Source organism: Salvelinus namaycush, chromosome 26 (genome assembly GCF_016432855.1).
Source record: "Salvelinus namaycush isolate Seneca chromosome 26, SaNama_1.0, whole genome shotgun sequence".
Lineage (NCBI taxonomy): Eukaryota > Metazoa > Chordata > Actinopteri > Salmoniformes > Salmonidae > Salvelinus > Salvelinus namaycush.
The window spans coordinates 34140787-34162624 of record NC_052332.1 but is presented as its reverse complement, the minus strand read 5'-3'; the positions used below and the strand labels follow the sequence as shown (position 1 = coordinate 34162624).

The following is a 21838-nucleotide window of genomic DNA, read 5'->3' as shown; positions in this document are numbered from 1 at the left end:
GAGTAGGACGAGGGTACAGTAAAGGCTATAAGAACTGGTCGTCTAGTGCTTTGGGAACAGAGAATAAAAGGAGCAGATTTCTGGGCGTGGTAGGATAGATTCAGGGCATAGTGTACATTCAAGAGTATGGTAGGGTGTGAGTACAGTGGGGGTAAACCTAGGCATTGAGTGACGATGAGAGAGGTTGCATCTCTGGAGGCGCCAGTTAAGCTAGGTGCGGTCTCCGCATGTGTGGGGGGTGGGACAAGGGGGCTATCTGAGGCATGTTGAGCGGGACTAGGAGCTCCGCAGTAAAATAAAACAATGAGAGCTGCCCTAAACAACAGTATACAAGGCATATTGACATTAGAGAAAGGCATAAAGCAATCAGGGGCGGCAGGGTAGCTTAGTGGTTAGAGCGTCGGACTAGTAACCGTAAGGTTGCAAGATCGAATCCCTGAGCTGACAAGGTAAAAATCTGTTGTTCTACCCTTGAACAAGGCAGTTCACCCACTGTTCCTAGGCCGTCATTGAAAATAAGAATTTGTTCTTAACTGACTTGCCTAGTTAAATAAAATAAAAATCACAGGTGTTTATTGGGAGAGCTAAGACAACAACAGGTGAGACAACAATGGGAAACCGCTAGGACAACAACAATGGGAGAGAGGGTCAGTTAGCTACTCTGGGGCTGACAGATAAACAAAATTAGGGACTGTGTAAATGAACTGTCCAGCAGGCATCAGCTCTGGGTCCAATGAGCAGCAATATATGAAACAGTGTTTGTTATAATGCTACAACAATGCAGCAATCAGAAGCTGCAACAATGTCAAAAATAATCTACAAGTAACACTGCTGGACTACAGATGAGTCCATAGGTCAAGGGTGGAGGTTTTCCATTGGTCAACTTGGCTTTTAATTCTGCTAGTTTCCGCTTCCTGTTGGCCATGGAGGTTAATATCAAAGAAGCTCAGTGTTATTACGGGACTGGTTAATGTCGGTATTACATTTCTTCCCGTATTGCATGGATTTTAACTAGTTCAAGTTTTTCTGTTGGTATTTGGACGACTTGAATAGACGCTTACACCTGTGTTCATGTCTGGCTTCTAAAGTGGGAGGCGTCACCGCTATGATACCTGATAGCTACGGTGAAATCTCATAGCTAACCTATTGCTAGCTAGCTTGTTATCTGTAAACAAAGCTAGCTAGCTACCGTTAATTTCAGTTGACAGACAACGCCCAGGTACACCTCAACATAAAATAGCTATTAGCTAAATCCTTAAGATTGTAGGCAGTCAACCGCATTTGTGTAGCGAGTGTAGTTTTTTGAGGTTGCAGTCCTCGGTGGGAATAAGCTAACTAGCTAGCCATCGAATAGCTGTCATAATGGATAAACAGGAATCTGATCGATTGATAGAGAAAGCAAAGCTGTGCTTGCGGTCAGGGCGGAGAGAAAAAGCCCTTCAACTGTTGTATGAAGCCCAGAAAATATTCCCCAGCACCCGGGCCAGAGGTAAATTTGCCGTAATGGCTGTCTTGTCAATGTTAGCCTTGCTTGCCAATTTGAATGTTAAAATAGAAAGTGCAACGTCTGTATCTTGTGAATTTGATAATGTATGCTCCCATCGAATCCGTGAACATGTTAAGCGTATGTTATAGCTACATGTCATCTGAATGATATTTACAATATGGTCGGTTTATAACGCAGGTAATATCTTTCGATAACTTGTGTGCCTGGAAACTAAAAGTGGATTTACTAGCCTGTAAACCACACTCCAATGTGTTACGTTAGTTAGTAATGTTTCTTTCATTAACTTATCCGTGTTATTGCTCAACCTGGTGGTGCAGCTGCAAACAGCCAAACTGGTTAGTTAGTATAATTTTGGGTTAACTGTCTTAAGTAACTCATTTGAATATAAGAAGTGACTAGGTTAGGGAATGCATGTTTCAGGTACATAATATTACTTTAATACAGCGGTTCCCAACCTTTTCCCCCAGAGCCCCCATTTTCACATTTGAAAAATGTCATGCAAATTTAAATGAACCCTCAATTTAATTATACATATTCTTGTTTACATAAAGTTTTGGTCAACAGATTCACACATTGCATGAGATTACTTCCAAAGCAAAGTCCAATTTATTTTACACCACAACTTTAGAATTTTGTAGTTAGGCCCAAATGGAATCTCCTGGAATTTGTTTTACTTTCTACAGAGATTTCTGCAGAAAATCAGCAGAACCTGGATAAAGCTCTTTTTAAACTCTGGTGTATGTTTACACATCATGCAGTTGAATGGGATACTTAAATGTTATACAAATAAAGGTAATCTGTTACATGTAAAACATTACACCCACTTTATTTAACTTTTTATTTCGGTACAATCAGTGTAAACAGATGTGAATATATATATATATATATATATATATATATATATATATATATATAATATATACTTAGTGTCATGAATTTAATGCTGTTTCTGCTAGAGTGAGTGAGAGAAATGTTCTGTGGGAAGAGTCAGCTCTTTTCTGCCTGGAGGATGTACGTATTTCAAATTAAAATTAAAAACAATGAATGAATGTGGCTTATACAACTTCGAATTCAAGACTGGAAACTTGAATTCAATAACATATGTTTTTGTATGTAGGAACTAAGATTCAAGAATTTCATTGACAAAATAAGTCTTACACTGTAATACGCTGAACACTTACATCTGAACTTGAATCACTTGTTTGAAGAGTCAATCAGGCTGTCTGATAAACAAAACCTAGAGAGGTGTAGACAGAAATGTAACAGGGCCAACATCGTTTCCTAAAGACTGTGACTTCAGAAAGTATTCACAGCCCTTGAATTTTTCCACATTTTGTTGTGTTACAGCCTGAATAAGAAGAGAGCGAGATCCACTGCTCTCACCTCTCTGGCATCAGTTTTGTCTATTGACATGCACCTGTGCCACTCCTCTTCAGACACCTCACTCAACGCAGCGATGATGTGCACAATATCCTTCCTCTCTTTCCTGTACCCTTCCACTTCTGCTGTGTGGAATATATGAATAGAGTTATAGATAGCTAAGCTTGGGTGCCTCTCCGTCACAGCCTGCAGCTTAATGGCATATTCTCTCATGGCAGCTTTGAAGAGCTCTGCACACCCATCTCTCTCTTGCTCTGGAAGTTCCTCCAGCTGAGTGGTGGTGTGGTGGTGCCACTCATCTGCCGCTGCCATACTCTGAGGTGCTGTAGCTTGTTGCTGATGGGTTTGTTTCTCTAATTTTTTAAGGACCACTAGCTCCAGACTGTGTTCAACGATGAACACAGCCTGGTCCTTCAGCGAGTATTATAGGTTCACCAACAACTCCTTCAGATCCTAGACACACTTGGCAGGTGTTTCAAAGGTGTCCAGTAACTCCGAGAGGACATCCATGTGCTCTGCCAGCCACTCCACAGCACTGACCCACGAGCACCACCTGGTCTGTACTGCGTAGATTGGCATCACGGGAGTGAAGTCCTTTGCCAGCATGAATGCTCTGAGCTGCTTGGACACTGTTGTAATGTTAACTTTGTACAAAAACAAGGCCAGAAACTACACCTTTGGTCCACCAGTCACTGTGGAAGGTAGATTTCAAAAATCTACGTGACACTCAGATTTTTTTTTTACCAGCCAAAATATTTTTGGGGGCCAAAAACAAAAAAGGATGAGCATGCTTTTGTAATGGTTCTAAAATAATATATGTTACTAAGAAGGAATGTGATATATTGCTTCCTTTTTTTGTGACCACATAGCATCTTGGGGGTGACAACAACGGAAAGCCCATTAATTTTCATTGAAGGAAAGCAAAGTGGGAGGGGGACCTTTGGGTGATGCGAGCATGGGTGAGGGACGTGAACAGGGCGGGACCAAAATTGGGGGAGATGAACTTTAAGCAAATACTTTGAGACATCGCGTCATTATTGACCAGTTAAAGCTCCGTCCAGTTTAGTTTCCAGCCCCTACTGGATTGGCTATTGATACCTAGCCAGCTTGCTAGCACCAACAAGAGGGCGAAGCAAGCTTTGCTATCTGAATTTACGCGTTAAAAGTATCTCTGCCGTGAGATTGAGCGAGCCTGACTAGTATACGCATAGTCTTCTCTTTAACAGTTGAAACTCAAACATTTAAAAACAACCTAACTTGTGAACAAAACAATGTAAATATCCAAGAAGCACAAGGACAAAGTCTCACTTCAGTAGACTTTAATTTCAAGTCAGTTAGACCAACTTTTATGCCTGTGCCAGCTCTTCTAAAAATGAATCTTTCACTCAGCAGTGTTGCTGCGCGAGGTGGGATAGGTTATAGGATTTGTAGTTCTTTGACTTTATGCGATTCATTTACCAGCTATGAAACAAAACGGCTGAAATGCTTTGTAAACAGCTACTGCAGAATTTATTTAGCTATAAATTAGATCATACAGTGAGTATTCATACCTCTTGACTTATTCCAAATGTTTTTGTTACAGCCTGAATTCAGCCCTCATCCATCTACACACAATACTCCATAATGACAGTAAAAACATGTTTTTAGAATGTTTTTGAAAATGAAATACAGAAATATCTAATTTACATAAGTATTCACACTCCTGAGTCAATGCATGTTAGAATCAGCTTTGGCAGCAAGTACAGATGTGAGTATTTCTGGTTATGTTATTTTCAAGTTGATTTAAGTCAACTGTAACTAGGCCACTCAGGAGCATTCAATGTTGTCTTGGTAAGCAACTACAGTGTATATTTGGCCTTGTGTTTTAGGTTATTAACCTGCTGAAAGGTGAATTTGTCTTCCAGTGTCAATTGGAAAACAGACTGAACCAGGTTTTCCTCTAGGATTTTGCCTGTGCTTAGCTCTATTTCGTTTATCTGAAAGTCCTTGCCGATGACAAGCATACCCATAACATGATGCAGCCACCACCATGCTTGAAAATATGAAGTGGTACTCAGTGACGTGTTGGATTTGCCCCAAACATAACGCTTTGTGTTCAGAACGTAACTTTATTTCTTTGCCACATTTTTAGCAGTTTTACTTTAGTACCTTATTGCAAACAGGATACATGTTTGGGAATATTTTTTTATTTTGTACAGGCTTCCTTTTCACTTTGTAGGTTAGTGTTGTGGAATAACTACAATGTTGTTGATTTATCCTCAATTTTCTCCTATCAAAGCCATTAAACTCTCTAATTGATTAAAAATCCCTGAGTGGTTTCCTTCCTCTCCGGCAACTGAGTTAGGAAGGACGACTATCTTTGTAGTGACTGGGTGTATTGATATACCATCCAAAGTGTAATGAATAATTTCACCATGCTCAAAGGGATATTATGTCTGTTTTTTATTTTTTTACTCATCTATCAATAGGTGCCCTTCCTTCCAAGTCATTGGAAAACCTCCCTGCTCTTTGGTTGAATCTGTGTTTGAAATTCACTGCTCGACTGAGGGACCTTACAATTATCTGTATGTATGGGGTACAGAGAGAGATGAGGTAGTCATTCAAAAATCATGTTAAACACTATTGCACACAGTGAGTGCATGCAATAAAAAAAACGATTAATTTGTAAACATTTAGAAAAACATAATCCTCTTATGGGGTTTTGTGTTACATCCTGAATTTAAAATGGATTCAATTGAGATTGTGTCACTGGCCTAAACACAACTAAATGTGGAAAAAGTCAAGGTGTAAATCACTTCTAAAGGCACTTGGTACTTGACTATTTTTATTCACAAATACTACCACTGTGAATCCCTGACCACCTGCCAATGTGGCTGGTGAAATGAACGTCTTACCCGCCAATGCCAAAATTTTAAGGCCTGTCCAAAAAGGTAAAGTCTGCCATTATGGGTCTCTCACCCACTGGCTGAAGTAGAATGTTTAGGGCACACCTCCCACATGTGTCGGTGGTCTCTTCCAAGATCACGTAGAGATCCTTGCCCTTCACGCAATCTTTGATGTAGTGCGGGTAAAGCTCAGGTAGGTATACTGGATGTAGTGTGGGTAAAGGTCAGGTAGGTATACTGGATGTAGTGTGGGTAAAGCTCAGGTAGGTATACTGGATGTAGTGTGGGTAAAGCTCAGGTAGGTATACTGGATGTAGTGTGGGTAAAGCTCAGGTAGGTATACTGGATGTAGTGTGGGTAAAGCTCAGGTAGGTATACTGGATGTAGTGCGGGTAAAGCTCAGGTAGGTATACTGGATGTAGTGTGGGTAAAGGTCAGGTAGGTATTCAGTGCAAAGATAGGATGCTGCAGGAACACTCCCTCCTTGCTTTGAGTGTTTGTTTAGAAACGTGGTGCCTCGATCAGTGTTTTCACAAAGTCCAGGACCAACTCCTTCCTCTCTGACGTAGTGTTTTAGCCAAACACTCTTCCAGAGTCTGAATTCTTGATTGACCAGTAGGATAACAATAAAAACATGGTTAATATAAATGAAAATTTAAAGTTGGTTGGTTTATCTGGTTTTGGCCAAACTAACTTCTGTCCCTCTCTCATGCAGATACAGTGCATTTGGAAAGTATTCAGACCCCTTGACTTTTTCCACATTTTGTTACGTTTACAGCCTTATTCTAAAATGTATTAAATGTTTTTCCCCTCAATTTACACACTACCCCATAATGACAAAGCGAAAACAGGTTTTTAGACATTTTTGCAAATGTATGCCAAATAAAAATCAGATAACTTATGTAAATAGGGTTTCAGAACCTTTGCTATGAGACTTGAAATTGAGCTCAGGAGCATCCTGTTTTCATTGATCATTCTTAAGATGTTTCTACAACTTGATTGGAGTCCACCTGTGGTCAATTCAATTGATTGTACATGATTTGAAAAAACCTACACCTGTCTATATGCAGTAATGTCCCACCGTTGACAGTGCATGTCAGAGCAAAAACCAAGCCATGAGGTCGAAGGAATTGTCCGTAGAGCACCGAGACAGGGTTGTGTCTCGGCACAGATCTGGGGAAGGGTACCAAAACATTTCTGCAGTATTGAAGGTCCCCAAGAACACAGTGGCCTCCATCATTCTTAAGTGGAAGAAGCTTGGAACTATCCAGACTCTTCCTAGAGCTGGCCGCCTGGCCAAACTGACAAATTGGGGGAGAAGGGCCTTGGTCAGGAAGGTGACCAAGAACCCGATGGTCACTCTGACAGAGCTCCTCTGTGGAGATGGGAGAATCTTCCAGAAGGACAACCATCTCTGCAGTACTCCACCAATCAGGCCTTTATGGTAGAGTGGCCAGACGGAAGTCACTCCTCAGTAAACGGCACATGACAGCTCTCTTGGAGTTTGCCAAAAGGCACCTAAAGGACTCTGACCATGAGAAACAAGATTCTCTGGTCTAATGACTCAAATGGAACTCCTTGGCCTGAATCCCAAGTGTCACGTCTGGAGGAAATCTGGCACCATCGCTACGGTGAAGCACGGTGGTGCCAGCATCATGCTGTAGGGATGTTTTTCAGGGACTGGGAGACAAGTCAGAATCGAGGGAAAGATGAACGAAGCAAAGTACAGATCCTTGATGACAACCTGCTCAGGACCTCAGACTGGGGCGAAGGGTCACCTTCCAAAAGGACAACGACCCTAAGCACACAGTCAAGACAACACAGGACTGGTTTCGGGACAAGTCTCAATGTCCTTGAGTGGCCCAGCCAGAGCCTGGACTTGAACCCGATCGAACATCTCTGGAGAGACCTAAAAACAGCTGTGCAGCGACTTTCCCCATCCAACCTGACAGCTTGAGAGGATCTGCAGAGAAGAATGGGAGAAACTCCCCAAATACTGGTGTACCAAGCTTGTAGCGTCATACCCAAGAAGACTCAAGTCTGTAATCACTGCCAAAGGTGAGTAAAGTACTGAGTAAAGGGTCTGAATACTTATGTAAATGTGATATTTCCATCTTTTGTATTTTTTTATGCATTTGCTAACATTTCTAAAATAAAAAATATATACTTGTTTTTGCTTCGTCATGGGGTTTTTTGTGTAGATTGAGGGGGACCTTTTTAAAATAAGGCTAATGTAACAAACGGAGCGATCCCAACAACCCCACACACAGCACACAAAAGGACACCCCATTAATTTGCTTTTTCCCCCATATTGTTCTGATCATTATTTCCTCCATGCTAACCCTGAACCTATTTAGGTCAGGGATTTAAATACAGGCTAGTAAAGCTAGCAATATTCACCACTGTTGCCTTTGATCAATCTGCCACAAATCTGTACATCGCGCACACTCTCCCTCTCACACACGCGGGCAGAACCCAACACACACAGTTCACACACCACAGCTAGACAACTTTTACAAAGATGTGAGTAGCACTCCCTCTTACACATGCGGGCAGAACCCAATAACCCCCACACACACACACACCAGAGTTCACACACATCACAGCTAGACAACTTTTACCTCCAAAATAGCTTCCTAGCTTAGTGCAAGCTATCTATCTAACGTAGCTAGCTAGCCTGCGAAGTTTACCGCAGTTTGCAACCGGTGAAGATAGCTTATGCAACATAATGAGTTGACTAAGTTACTCTGTTACCCTACTATCAAAATAAGTAAGTTAGGTTATTTACGTCAAAATACTTGTTAGCTTGCCTTTCGAGTCTGGTGTTGAATGGATCTCAGGTGCTCCACCACCGTTTTGCTTTTTATGTGGTTGATAGTTTTGGCACGCTTTACAAATTTAAGATTCCCTTGTCCTCATAAACATAATTTGTGAACTCTCTTAAACCTTGTTCACATTGGCAGTTTTGAATTTATTGAAATCCATTTTTTTTGCATATCTGTTTTCCTGAAGTCTCAACAGCCAAAAAGCACATGGAAGCAGATATTTCAAGTCACCTTCGTAGGTGGTTTGAAAGCAGATACAAATCTGCAAGTCCCGCCTCTCCCACCTCATTGGTTTTTAGGAGCATATACTCACGTGTCATCTCCTCATTGTTTTTTGGAGGATATACCCACGTGGGTGATTGAAAGATGAACTGAGGTCTACACTCCAGTCGGTAATGGTAATGCACCTTAAGTTTGGTTGCCAACCACCATATAAAGTCCAAAGAAGAAGAAGCCTGAAGTAGGAGAGATTACTACTATACATTTTATCTGTGGATTAATTGTCGGAGCATAGGACCTTGTGCATTTCAGGTAAAATAACAACCCAATGTTTATATCCCAGGACAAATTAACTAGCAACAGCTAGCTAGCTAGGTCTGGTCAGCATGTTAGTCACGCATTTTACTGCTTGTTTCTAGCCTAAAGTATTGTGGATTTATGTGTCGTCTTTAGATCGGTATAAACAATCGCAAATTGTTTTGTGTTTTTTACTCTTTAAATCAAGGAAGATCCCGCGCCACACCAAAAGTTAGTCTTAGCCAGCCTCAGTCTTGATGTCTCATCTATTGATATTTACCCGCTTGCCTGATCTCTCGGTCTTCCGTCAGTGTTGATTGATGCCATAGTGAGGAATGGGAGCTCTGCTGCTCCAGAGGAGCCCCACATACCCCCACCACGTGGCTTCCGATCAAATGAAGAGGACTGGGATGGAGAGGAGGCACGCAGAGGAGCCAGTGAGGAGAAGCAGACCTACACAGAGGATCAGCGTCAGGGTGTTTTCAGGTACCTGCCCCTTAGTATTAAATCACACTCACACTGTCTTTACCTGAGTTTTTCTATATTTTATTTAGTGATAGGCCATCACTCAGTTTGAGCACTCCGAGACCCCAGCTACATTTTGTCAAGATGTCCACCCAGTAAAACTGCACCTGCACATTGTACATATTAATGTTGTGATGTCAGATTTCATAAGATTCTTTGTTTTGTTTGATCCATGCAGGATAAAGAAATGCAAGGACTTCTATGAGATCCTGGGCGTTCCTAAAGACGCTAGTGATGAAGATCTGAAGAAGGCATACAGGAAGCTGGCACTGAAGTTCCACCCTGATAAGAATTGTGCCCCGGGAGCCACAGATGCATTTAAAGGTAAAGGGATGCCTCTTACTGCTGTGTTTCCCTCTCCTGATCCAGGACTTATCGGTATCAGATCTTCCTCCTCCTCTGGTCACATTAGATGATCATGTGAGCATTTCTCATGTGCTCCTAAAATTCTAAATAAATATGGCCACTGTAAAGATGGCGCTGCAGTGGATAGCTGCAATCTTACGGGCTCCTGACCAATTCTGCTATTTTGTGTTGGTTTTTTTAGTACATAATGTCTCGCCATTTCCTATGACCAAAAGCAGCTTCTGGACATCAGAACTGCTATCACTAACATTGATTTGGATGATTGCGGTATCACAGATTACGAAGGGAAACCCAGCCCCGAGCTGCCCAGCGACGCAAGCCTTCCAGACGAGATAATTACCGTTTTATGCTAGCTTCAAGGCAAACAACATTGAACTATGCATGAGAGCACCAGCTGTTCCGGCAACTGTATGATCTCGCTTTTTGTAGCCGATGTGAGTAAGAACTTTAAACAGGTTAACATTCGCAAGGCCAGACAAAATACCAGGACACTTACTCGGAGCATGTGCTGACCACCTGGCCAAGTGTCTTCACTGACATTTTACATTCTTTAAATAACAAAAAAAAACATTAGTCATTTAGGAGACACTCTTATTCAGAGCGACTTACAGGAGCAATTAGGGTCAAGTGCCTCGCTCAAAGGCACATTGACAGATTTGTCACCAGTCGGCTTGGAGATTCAAACCAGCAACCTTTCGGTTACTGACCCATCGCTCTTAATTGCTAGGCTGCCTCCTGTACTTTATACAACCAATCCTTGACCCGGTCTGTAATACCAACTTGTTTCAAGCAGACAACCATAGTCCCTGTGCCCAAGAATGCCAAAGTTATTTAGGCAGGTTACCATCGCCCCGTAGAACTCACATATATAGCCATGAAATGCTTTGAAAGGCATCTCATGGCTTACATCAACACCATCATCCCAGACACCCTGGACCCACTCCAATTCGCATAACGCCCAAACAGATCCACAGATGACTCAATCTCTATTGCACTCCACCCTTTCCCACTTGGACAAAAGGAACACCTACGTGAGAAAGCTGTTCACTGACTACAGCTCAGCATTCAACACCATAGTGCCCTCCAAGCTCAACACCAAGCTCAGGACCTTGGGACGGAACACCTCCCTCTGCAACTGGATCCTGGACTTCCTGACGGGCCTACGGCGGTGAGGGTAGGCAACAATGCATCCGCCACGCTGACCATCAACAAGGTCGGGGGGTGGGGGGGTGTGCTCAGTCCCCTCTTCCTGTTCACCCATGACTGCGTAACTGTGCACGACTCCCAACACCAAGTTTGCTGACAACACAACGGTGGTAGTTACTGATCACTGACGACAATGAGGCAGCCTATAGGGAAGAGGCCGGCAATCTAGCAGTGTGGTGCCAGGACAACAACCTCTCCCTCAATGTCAGCAAGACAAAGGCGCTGATCATGGACTACAGGAAACGGAGGGGCGAGCACACATCCATCCACATCGATGGGGCTATAGTGGAGCGGGTCGAGAGAGCTTCAAGTTTCTTTGTGTCCACATCACTAAGGAATTAACATAGTCCACACACACCTACACAGTTGTGAAGAGGGCACGACAGCACCTTTTCCCCCTCAGGAGGCTGTAGAGATTTGGCATTGGCCCATGGGTCAGAGGAAGGCCCAAATAAATTGTCAAAGACACCAGCCACCCAAGACTGTTCTATCTGCTACCGCACGGAAAGCGGTACCAATGCAACAAGTTTGGAAACATGACGCTGAACAGCTTCTACCCCCAAGCCATAAGAGTGGTAAACAAGACTGAATTAATAGCTAATCAAATGGCTACCCGGACTAAATGTATTGACCCTTTTTTGCACCTACTGTCTTGCACTGGACTCTACCCACACACACTTACACTGACACCCCAACACACACATACAGTTGAACTCTGAAGTTTACATACACCTTAGCCAAATACATTTAAACTCCGTTCACAATTCCTGACATTTAATCCTAGTAAAAATTCCCTGTCTTAGGTCAGTTAGGATCACCACTTTATTTTAAGAATGTGAAATGTCAGAATAATAGTAGAGAGAATGATTTATTTCAGCTTTTATTTATTTTGTCACATTCCCAGTAGGTCAGAAGTTTACATACACTCAATTAGTATTTGGTAGCATTGCCTTTAAATTGTTTAACTTGGGTCAAAAGTTTCGGGTAGTCTTCCACAAGCTTCCCACAATAAGTTGGGTGAATTTTGGCCCATTCCTCCTGACAGAGCTGGTGTAACTGAGTCAGGTTTGTAGGCCTCCTGGCTCGCACACACTTTCTCAGTTCTGTCCACACATTTTCTATAGGATTGAGGTCAGGGCTTTGTGATGGCCACTCCAATACCTTGACTTTGTTGTCCTTAACTTCTTGACGCACGGATCCCTTTAGCGGGATCATTTTCGTAAACAACCGCTGAATTGCAGAGCGCCAAATAAAATAAAAAAAATATATTTTTTTTTTTCATGAAATCACAAGTGAAATATACCAAAACACAGCTTAGCTTGTTGTTAATCCACCTATCGTGTCAGATTTTGAAAATATGCTTTACAGCGAAAGCAATCCAAGCGTTTGAGTTTATCGATCACTAGACAAAACAGTAAGAACACCTATCAGCCATGTAGAATGGTCACGAAAGCCAGAAAAGCTATAAAATTAATCGCTTACCTTTGATCTTCAGATGTTTGCACTCACGAGACTCCCAGTTACACAATAAATGTTCCTTTTGTTCGATAAAGATTTTTTTATATCAAAATACCGCCATTTGTTTGGCGTGTTATGTTCAGTATTCCACAGCCTTAGGCAAGTCAAGGCTTGACACACATTCCATATAGTATCTGTAAAGGTCGTAAAAACATGTCAAACGTTTTTAATAATCAATCCTCAGGTTGTTTTTAACATCAATAATCGATAATATTTCAACCGGACTGTAAACTATTCAATACTGGAGAGAAAGAAAATGTCGAGCAACGAGTGTCTGGCGCAAAAACGAATGGAGGGACATCCGCCTATCCACTGACGCGTTTTGATAAATCTCGCTCATTTTTTTAAATAAAAGCTTGAAACTATGTCTAAAGACTGTTCACGCCCTGAGGAAGCCACAGGAAAAGGAATCTGGTTGATATCCCTTTAAATGGACGAAAGGCAGGCAATGGATTTTTCAAAATAGAAGTCACTTCCGGGTTGGATTTCCTCATGTTTTCGCCTGCAAAATCAGTTCTGTTATACTCACAGACAATATTTGGACAGTTTTGGAAACCTTAGAGTGTTTTCTACCATACTCTGTCAATTACATGCATATTCTAGCATCTGGACCTGAGAAATAGGCAGCTTACAATGGGAATGTTATTTTTCCAAACATAAAAATTCTGCCCCCTAGCTTCAAGAGGTTTTAAGCCATTTTAACACAACTTTGGAAGTATGCTTGGGGTTATTGTCCATTTGGAAGACCCATTTGTGACCAAGCTTTAACTTCCTGACTGATGTCTTGAGATGTTGCTTCAATATATCCACATAAGTTTCCTCCCTCGTGATGCCATCTATTTTGAAGTGCACCAGTCCCTCCTGCAGCAAAGCACCCCCACAACATGATGCTGCCACCCCCATGCTTCATGATTGGGGTGGTGTTCTTCGGCTTGCAAGCCTCCCACTTTTTCCTCCAAACATAATGATGGTCATTATGGCCAAACAGTTCTATTTTTGTTTCATCAGACCAGAGGACATTTCTCCAAAAAGTACAATCTTTGTCCCCATGTGCAGTTGCTAACCGTAGTCTGGCTTTTTTATGGCAATTTTGGAGCAGTGGCTTCTTCCTTGCTGAGCGGCCTTTCAGGTTATGTCAATATAGGACACGTTTTACTGTGGATAAAGATATTTTTGTACCTGTTTCCTCCAGCATCTTCACAAGGTCCTTTGCTGCTGTTCTGGGATTGATTTGCACTTTTCGCAACAAAGTACGTTCATCTCTAGGAGACAGAACGCGTCTCCTTCCTGAGCGGTATGACAGCTGCCTGGTCCCATGGTGTTTATACTTGATTGTACAGATGAACGTGGTGCCTTCAGGCATTTGGAAATTGCTCCCAAGGATGAACCAGACTTGTGGAGGTCAACAATTTTTTTCTGAGGTCTTGGCTGATTTCTTTTGATTTTTCCAATGATGTCAAGCAAAGAGGCACGGAGTTTGAAGGTAGGCCTTGAAATACATCCACAGGTATACCTCCAATTGACTCAAAGGATGTCAATTAGGCTATCAGAAGCTTCTAAAGCCATGACATCATTTTATGGAATTTTCCAAGCTCTTTAAAGGCACAGTCATTTTAGTGTATGTAAACTTCTGACCCACTGGACTTATGATACAGTGAATTATAAATTAAATAATTTGTCTGTTAACAATTGTTGGAAAAATGACTTGTGTCATGCACAAAGTAGATGTCCTAACCGACTTGCCAAAACTATAGTTTGTTAACAAGAAATTTGTCGGGTGGTTGAAAAATTTGTTTTAATGACTCCAACCTAAGTGTATGTAAACTTCCGACTTCAACTGTACATGCGCACGCAAGCATACTGACGCTACACACACTCACACTTTTTTACACTCACCATATATAGGCTGCTGCTACTGTCTATTATCTATCATGTTGCCTAGTCACTTTACCTCTATGTAAATAGTTATCTCAATTACCTCATACCTCTACACATCAAGTCGGTACTGGTACTCCCTGTATATAGCCATGTTATTTTTACTTGTTATTCACTGTGTATGTATTCCTCGTGTCACTATTTACATTTTGTACTAAATTTTTATCTTTAACTTTTCATTGTTGGAAAAGGACCCGTAAGAAAGTCTTTCACTGTTAGTCTACACCTGTTGTTTACCAAGCATTCGACAAATAAAATTATATTTGAGTTGTATTTTTGTGGAACTGCCGGTGCAGATAATTAGACCAGTCCTCTCTTCTCATGCTGTTGTGGCTCTCTACGTCAGACGGTACCAAATCGTAGGCCTGATAAGTATTTTTTTCTTTTACAGCCATAGGCAATGCGTATGCGGTGCTCAGCAACGCTGAGAAGCGTCATCAGTATGACCAGTATGGAGAACAGGCTCCGTCTGAGAGCACCGCCCACGCTCGCCACGGACAGTACCGCAACTTCAACAGGGACTTTGAGGCCGACATCTCCCCTGAGGAACTCTTCAACATCTTCTTTGGAGGAAGGTTTCCCACAGGTCAGTTTGTGTGTGTGTATTTCTGAAAGAGAGAGTTGGTGTGTGCGTTAATCTCTGTTACTTGAATTTTGGATTTGAGTGACTCTGTCAGTTGTTGCTAAGTAGTTCAGTGCATGTAAATCATGTCTGTTCTGCTCCCTCAGGCAACATCCATGTGTACACCAACAGAGGAGCCACCTACTCTAACTTCTATCAGCCTCGTCGGCGACGTGCATATGAGAGGCGCGAGGAGGAGGTGGGGGAGAACCGCAGTCAGGTCAGTCAGTGTCCACGAGAGATCTCAGAGAAAATCCCATCAGTTCAACTCAGATGTTCTGTGGCTGTGTGATTTAACCAACAGAACTACAGCTGATTGCCTATGGGTGTACAGTTTAACCAACAGAGCTACAGCTGATTACCTATGGGTGTACAGTTTAACCAACAGAACTACAGCTGATTGCCTATGGGTGTACAGTTTAACCAACAGAGCTACAGCTGATTACCTATGGGTGTACAGTTTAACCAACAGAACTACAGCTGATTGCCTATGGGTGTACAGTTTAACCAACAGAGCTACAGCTGATTGCCTATGGGTGTACAGTTTAACCAACAGAGCTACAGCTGATGTGTTTATGGGTGTACAGTTTAACCAACAGAGCTACAGCTGATTGCCTATGGGTGTACAGTTTAACCAACAGAGCTACAGCTGATTGCCTATGGGTGTACAGTTTAACCAACAGAGCTACAGCTGATTGCCTATGGGTGTACAGTTTAACCAACAGAACTACAGCTGATTGCCTATGGGTGTACAGTTTAACCAACAGAGCTACAGCTGATTGCCTATGGGTGTACAGTTTAACCAACAGAGCTACAGCTGATTGCCTATGGGTGTACAGTTTAACCAACAGAGCTACAGCTGATTGCCTATGGGTGTACAGTTTAACCAACAGAACTACAGCTGATTGCCTATGGGTGTACAGTTTAACCAACAGAGCTACAGCTGATTGCCTATGGGTGTACAGTTTAACCAACAGAGCTACAGCTGATTGCCTATGGGTGTACAGTTTAACCAACAGAGCTACAGCTGATGTGTTTATGGGTTTACAATTGATGCTGGACCTTGATTTGAAAGAACTCCACTCCCTGAGGTTGGGTGGGGCTTTTAGATTTGATCCTGTTTGTCATTGGATACCATCTCCCTCTGAGGTGCTGCAATAGGCAGTTAAATGGAGAACCTTATGCTGCTCCAAGAGGATCAGTTACAGTGGGGGTTGAAGGTTGACCAGTGAAACAGACCAGCTGTGAAAATAAGAGTAGAAGCTTTCACCATGCCTAGACCAGATTGTTGCAGTAAGCAAACGAGTCCTTGAAACGTTACTGTACATTGATTAAATGTATTTCCAGTTATTTGATGTGTTTATGAACTTCTTCTGGTTCTGCCTTTCTTCAGCAGAACACCTTCACAGCCTTCCTACAGCTTCTTCCTGTTCTGGTGCTGATCCTCATATCTGTTGTGACCCAACTGATGGCCACCAACCCTCCTTACGGTCTCTTTTACAAACCGTGAGTCCACTGTAACATCAACCAAGCTTCTTGATGATACGTTTGTCTCTCAAATAGACTCCATATGAACCTATTTCACAGACTGGTAGCATGGTAACTGTCAAATGCTGGGTGCAGAGTGCATGAGGACCCTGAAGAGGGTGAGGTGTGATGTGTATTGGGTACCCTTTGTAAACATCTAGTGGGACTGACTGTATGTCAAGGTGGAGTCGCAATTCAACGGCTCAGACACGAGACTTATGTGGCAGGGCCTACAGGAAATCACGGACTACAAAAAGAACCAGCCACGTCACGGACACCAACGTCACGCTTCCAGACAAACTAAACACCTTCTTAGCACGCTTGGAGGATAATATAGTACCACCGTCGCTGCCCGCTAACAAGGCCTGCACCCCCCTCCCTCTCCTTCTCTGTGGCTGACGTGAGTAAAATATTTCAACGTGTTAACCCTCACAAAGCTGCAGGTCCAGGCGGCATCCCTAGCCGCGTCCTCAGAGCATGCGCAGGCTGGTGTGTTTACGGACATATTTAATCGCTCCCTATCCCAGTCTGTTGTCCCCACATGCTTCAAGATGGCTACCATTGTTCCTGTACCCAAGAAGGCAAAGATGACTGAACTAAATGACTCGCCCCGTAGCACTCACTTCTGTCATCATGAAGTGCTTTGAGAGACTAGTCAAGGACCATATCACCTCCACCTTACCAGCCACCCTAGACCCACTTCAGTTTGCATACCGCCCCAACAGGTCCACAGACGACGCAATCGCCATCACACTGGAAGTCTCAAGCTATTGCTCGCCTGAGGTACTGTGGTCTACAGCTTATCATGAGATACTCTATCTACCTAGAGAGTTTTCATATGTATTTTTCGTATTGGTTTACATACCACCACAGATTGAGGCTGGCACTAAGACGGCATTGAATGAGCTGTATTAAGCAAACAAGAAAACGCTCACCCAGAGGCGGTGCTCCTAGTAGCCGGGGACTTTAATGCAGGGAAACTTAAATCCGTTTTACCAAATTTCTATCAGTATGTTAAATGTGCAACCAGAGGGAAAATAACTCTGGACCACCTTTACTCCAACACACAGAGACGCATACAAAGCTCTCCCTCGCCCTCCATTTGGCAAATCTGACCATAATTCTATCCTCCTGATTCCTGCTTATGATTAAAAATTAAAGCAGGAAGTACCAGTGACTAGATCAATAAAAAAGTGGTCAGATGAAGCAGATGCTAAGCTATAGCACTGTTTTTCTAGCACAGACTGGAATATGTTCCGGGATTCCTCCGATGGCAGTGAGGAGTACACCACATCAGTCATTGCCTTCATCAATAAGTGCATCGATGATGTCGTCCCCCACAGTGACCGTACGTACATACCCCAACCAGAAGCCATGGATTACAGGCAACATCTGCACTGAGCTAAAGGCTAGAGCTGCCGCTTTCAAGGAGTGGTACTCTAACCCGGAAGCTTATATGAAATCCCGCTATGCCCTCCGATGAACCATCAAACAGGCAAAGCGTCAATACAGGACTAAGATTTAATCGTTTTACACCGGCTCTGACGCTCGTCGGATGTGGCAGGGCTTGCAAACCATTAGACTACGAAGGGAAGCACAGCCGAAAGCTGCCCAGTGACACGAGTCTATCAGACGAGCTAAACTACTTCTATGCTCGCTTCGAGGCAAACAGCCCCAACGGATCCACAGATGATGCAATCTCTATTGCACTCCACACTGCCCTATCCCATTTGGACAAAAGCAATACCTATGAATGCTTTTCATTGACTACAGCTCAGCATTCAACACCATAGTACCCTCCAAGCTCATCATCAAGCTAGAGGCCCTGGGTCTCTACCCCGCCCTGTGCAATTGGGTCCTGGACTTTCTGACGGGCCGCCCCCAGTTGAAGGTAGGAAACAACATCTCCACTTCGCTGACCCTCAACACTGGGGCCCCACAAGGGTGCGTGCTCAGCCCCCTCCTGTACTCCCTGTTCACCCACAACTGCGTGGCCATGCACGCCTCCAACTCAATCACCAAGTTTGCAGACGACACAACAGTAGTGGGCTTGATTACCAACAACAACGAGACAGCCTACAGGGAGGAGGTGAGGGCACTCGGAGTGTGGTGTCAGGAAAACGACCTCTCACTCAACGTCAACAAAACAAATGAGATGATCGTGGGCTTCAGGAAACAGCAGAGGGAGCACCCCCCTATCCACATTGACGGGACAGCAGTGGAGAAGGTGGGAAGATTTAAGTTCCTCGGCATACACAGACAAACTGAAATGGTCCACCCACACAGATAGTGTGGTGAAGAAGGCTCAAATTTGGCTTGTCACCCAAAACCCTGACAAACTTCTACAGATTCACAATCGAGAGCATCCTGTCGGGCTGTATTACAGCCCTGGTACGGCAACTGCACCCCCTTCAACCACAAGGCTGTCCAGATGGTGGTGCGGTCTGCACAACGCATCACCGGGGGCAAGCTACCTGCCCTCCATGACACCTTCAGCACCCGATGTCACAGGAAAGCCAAAAAGATCATCAAAGACAACAACCACCTGAGTCACTGCCTGTTCACACCACTACCATCCAGAAGGCGAGGTCAGTACAGGTGCATCAAAGCTGGGACCGAGAGATGCTGTTTTTCAGTCTCTCAAGGCCATCAGACTGCTAAACAGCAATCACTAACTCTGCTGCCTACATTGAGACCCAATCACTGGCCACTTTAATAAATGGATCACTAGTCACTTGGATCACTAGTCACATGGATCACTAGTACTCTAAATAATGCCACTTTAATAATGTTTACATATCTTACATTACTCATCACATGTGTGTACTGTATTTTATACCATCTATTGCACCTCGTCTATGCCGCTCGGCCATCGCTCATCCATATACTTACATGTACATATTCTCATTCACCCCTTTAGATTTGTGTGTATTAGGTAGTTGTTGGGGAATTGTTAGATATTACTGCACTGTTAGAGCTAGAAGCACAAGCATTTCGCTACACTCGCATTAATATCTGCTAACCATATGTATGTGACAAATAAAATTTGATTTGATGTTTATTTCAGGGCCATGGGCCTGGTGGTCTCCCGGGAGACCCAGAACATGGGTGTTCCCTACTACGTGGACAAGAGCTTCCAGAAGGAGTACCGTGGGGAATCCCTGGAAGAGCTGGAGAAGACCATAGAGAGTGACTACATCGAACACCTGCAGAGCAGCTGCTGGAAGGAGAAACAGCAGAGTAAGTCAAGCTGCATTCAGGTTCTGGCAGCTTGGCTCTGTCCCCATTGACAGCCACCTGAGACGTGTTGACTGAGAAAGCCACACATGGTTTATTCATATTGTAGAGTAGGAAGGTATCCATATATGAGCTGATGTTTTTGTCATTCCTCAGAGTCGGATTTGGCGAATCTTGCACAACTGTACCGTGATGACAGACTGAAGGCGAAGGCTGAGTCTCTGAAGCTGGACAACTGTGACAAGCTGTACCGCTTTGTGGGCCAACAAAGAGGAGAATGAGGGGCTTAGACAGGAGAGGGAGGCATCTCTTTCCAGCTGGGAATTCTACACTTTACTCATTTAATATTGTTTATTTATTTTATTTATTAAATCGGGTCACTTTTTTGAAGAACATCTCTTGTCTGGATAGAGCCCAGTGGTAGCCAAAGCCCTTTGATCTGAAACATTGTGCCGCCTTTCCTCTCGGATGGAAGAAAGTGGAGGTGCATGTACTATGAGTTGCCCACCGTGGCTCTGTGGATAACAACATAAAGCCCAGTCTGGCTGGCTCTGGGATTGTTTTATTGATGTACAGGAGCCTTGTTACTGCTTCCTTACATTAAGGAATATAGGCTTGCTTACAACGTTTGAGAAAATGGTTGTCTGTTCACACCTACACTTTGTTAGTCACCTGTTTGAAACATGTTTAGCATTGCTGCTGGGTTACTAATTTATTTCCATGTTTGTTTCTGTGGCGTGAGTTTAATGGAGTATATTGTGTAGGTCTTGGAAAGAACATAGCTAGAGCAGTGAGTCACTTTTTAATTGGAAATAACATTTTTAATTGTGAAGAAAGAATGCAAGGACCTGAAAACCACTAACTTCTAGAATAGGTTTTCAGAGACTGAGGCAAACGAGAGCTTCTATTTGAAAAGACAATCTATATGGTCTTAAACTGTGAAGAAAATGTAGATTTATCATGCCTGTTAGAGAAAGTAAGGCCAGAGCTATATACTCTATCTCTACAACATTAGATTCACTTACAATCTAACTGCAGATTTCTGTTTTATGTGAAATACATTGATACTTTTAATTTTATTTTGCTGTGCTCTAAGACTTTGCCAAACGGCGTTGCCATAGTTGTACTTGTCCATTATTTGGTCCTTCTGGTTCATTCTGAAGCACTTGCTGCCGTTTTATTTGGAACCTGCTGTCCTAGTCTCTATTCCCCAATGCATGCAGCCCCATGTTCTGCCCTCCTTTTATTTTTTATCCATGTCCTTGTTACACATCAGGTGCTCAGTCAATAGCTGCTGCAGCACACCTCTGTAAAGGACTAAGAGAAATCCACTCATCCTGCCCATTCATTTAATCAACTGTTACATTCATTTAATCAACTGTTACTTTACTAAGAGCTTTCAAACATTTCTCCAAATGAACATTTGTTCAGTAATCTTTTAATGCTTGACCTTCCTTTAGTCAGATCATAAATCCAGCAGACGAAGGGTTAACAGCCACACTAGTGGCAGACAGACAGGATGTGGTTGGGGCAGTAATGGATTACAGATTAGACCCGATGCTAACTAGAGACCCAGTTGTCTCTTGGCTGAACTCTGGTGTCCAGTTGATTTGTGCTGTTAGAGCAGGTTTTCAAGCTGGTTTATTAAAAAGTTAAACAATCCCTTGATGTCTATGGGTTGCTTTTGTCTAGTATGTCTACAGAGCATTGATCCAGATGGCTATACTCTCACCCTACTGGTGTTACACCCCAGCTCAGGCAGAGTTTCAGCCTGATTGCGCTGTCGACA

At 43.1% G+C, this 21838-nt stretch overlaps 1 protein-coding gene across 2 annotated transcripts; it reads left to right on the top strand.

Moving 5' to 3' along the window:
• The first annotated feature begins 527 nt into the window (after window positions 1-527).
• Window positions 528-21712, top strand: LOC120021672 (dnaJ homolog subfamily C member 18-like). 2 transcript variants are annotated; one of them, XM_038965495.1, is made up of 8 exons: window positions 528-1489; window positions 9425-9599; window positions 9817-9962; window positions 15055-15249; window positions 15393-15505; window positions 16682-16791; window positions 19880-20052; window positions 20206-21712. In XM_038965495.1, the coding sequence occupies exons 1-8, from the start codon at window positions 1363-1365 to the stop codon at window positions 20328-20330; spliced, it is 1164 nt and encodes a 387-aa protein (XP_038821423.1). In that variant the 5' UTR covers window positions 528-1362; the 3' UTR covers window positions 20331-21712. The 2 variants fall into 2 exon arrangements, with proteins under 2 accessions (XP_038821423.1, XP_038821422.1); XM_038965494.1 differs by having other exon boundaries at window positions 16679-16791.
• The last annotated feature ends 126 nt before the right edge of the window (window positions 21713-21838 follow it).

Excerpts from the sequence above, each read along its gene's own strand:
- LOC120021672 (XM_038965494.1), top strand. The coding sequence starts at position 1,363 with ATGGATAAACAGGAATCTGATCGATTGATAGAGAAAGCAAAGCTGTGC. Across the intron at positions 15,506-16,678 it reads TGGGGGAGAACCGCAGTCAG|CAGAACACCTTCACAGCCTT; the intron begins GTCAGTCAGTGT and ends GCCTTTCTTCAG. Across the intron at positions 16,792-19,879 it reads TACGGTCTCTTTTACAAACC|GGCCATGGGCCTGGTGGTCT; the intron begins GTGAGTCCACTG and ends TGTTTATTTCAG.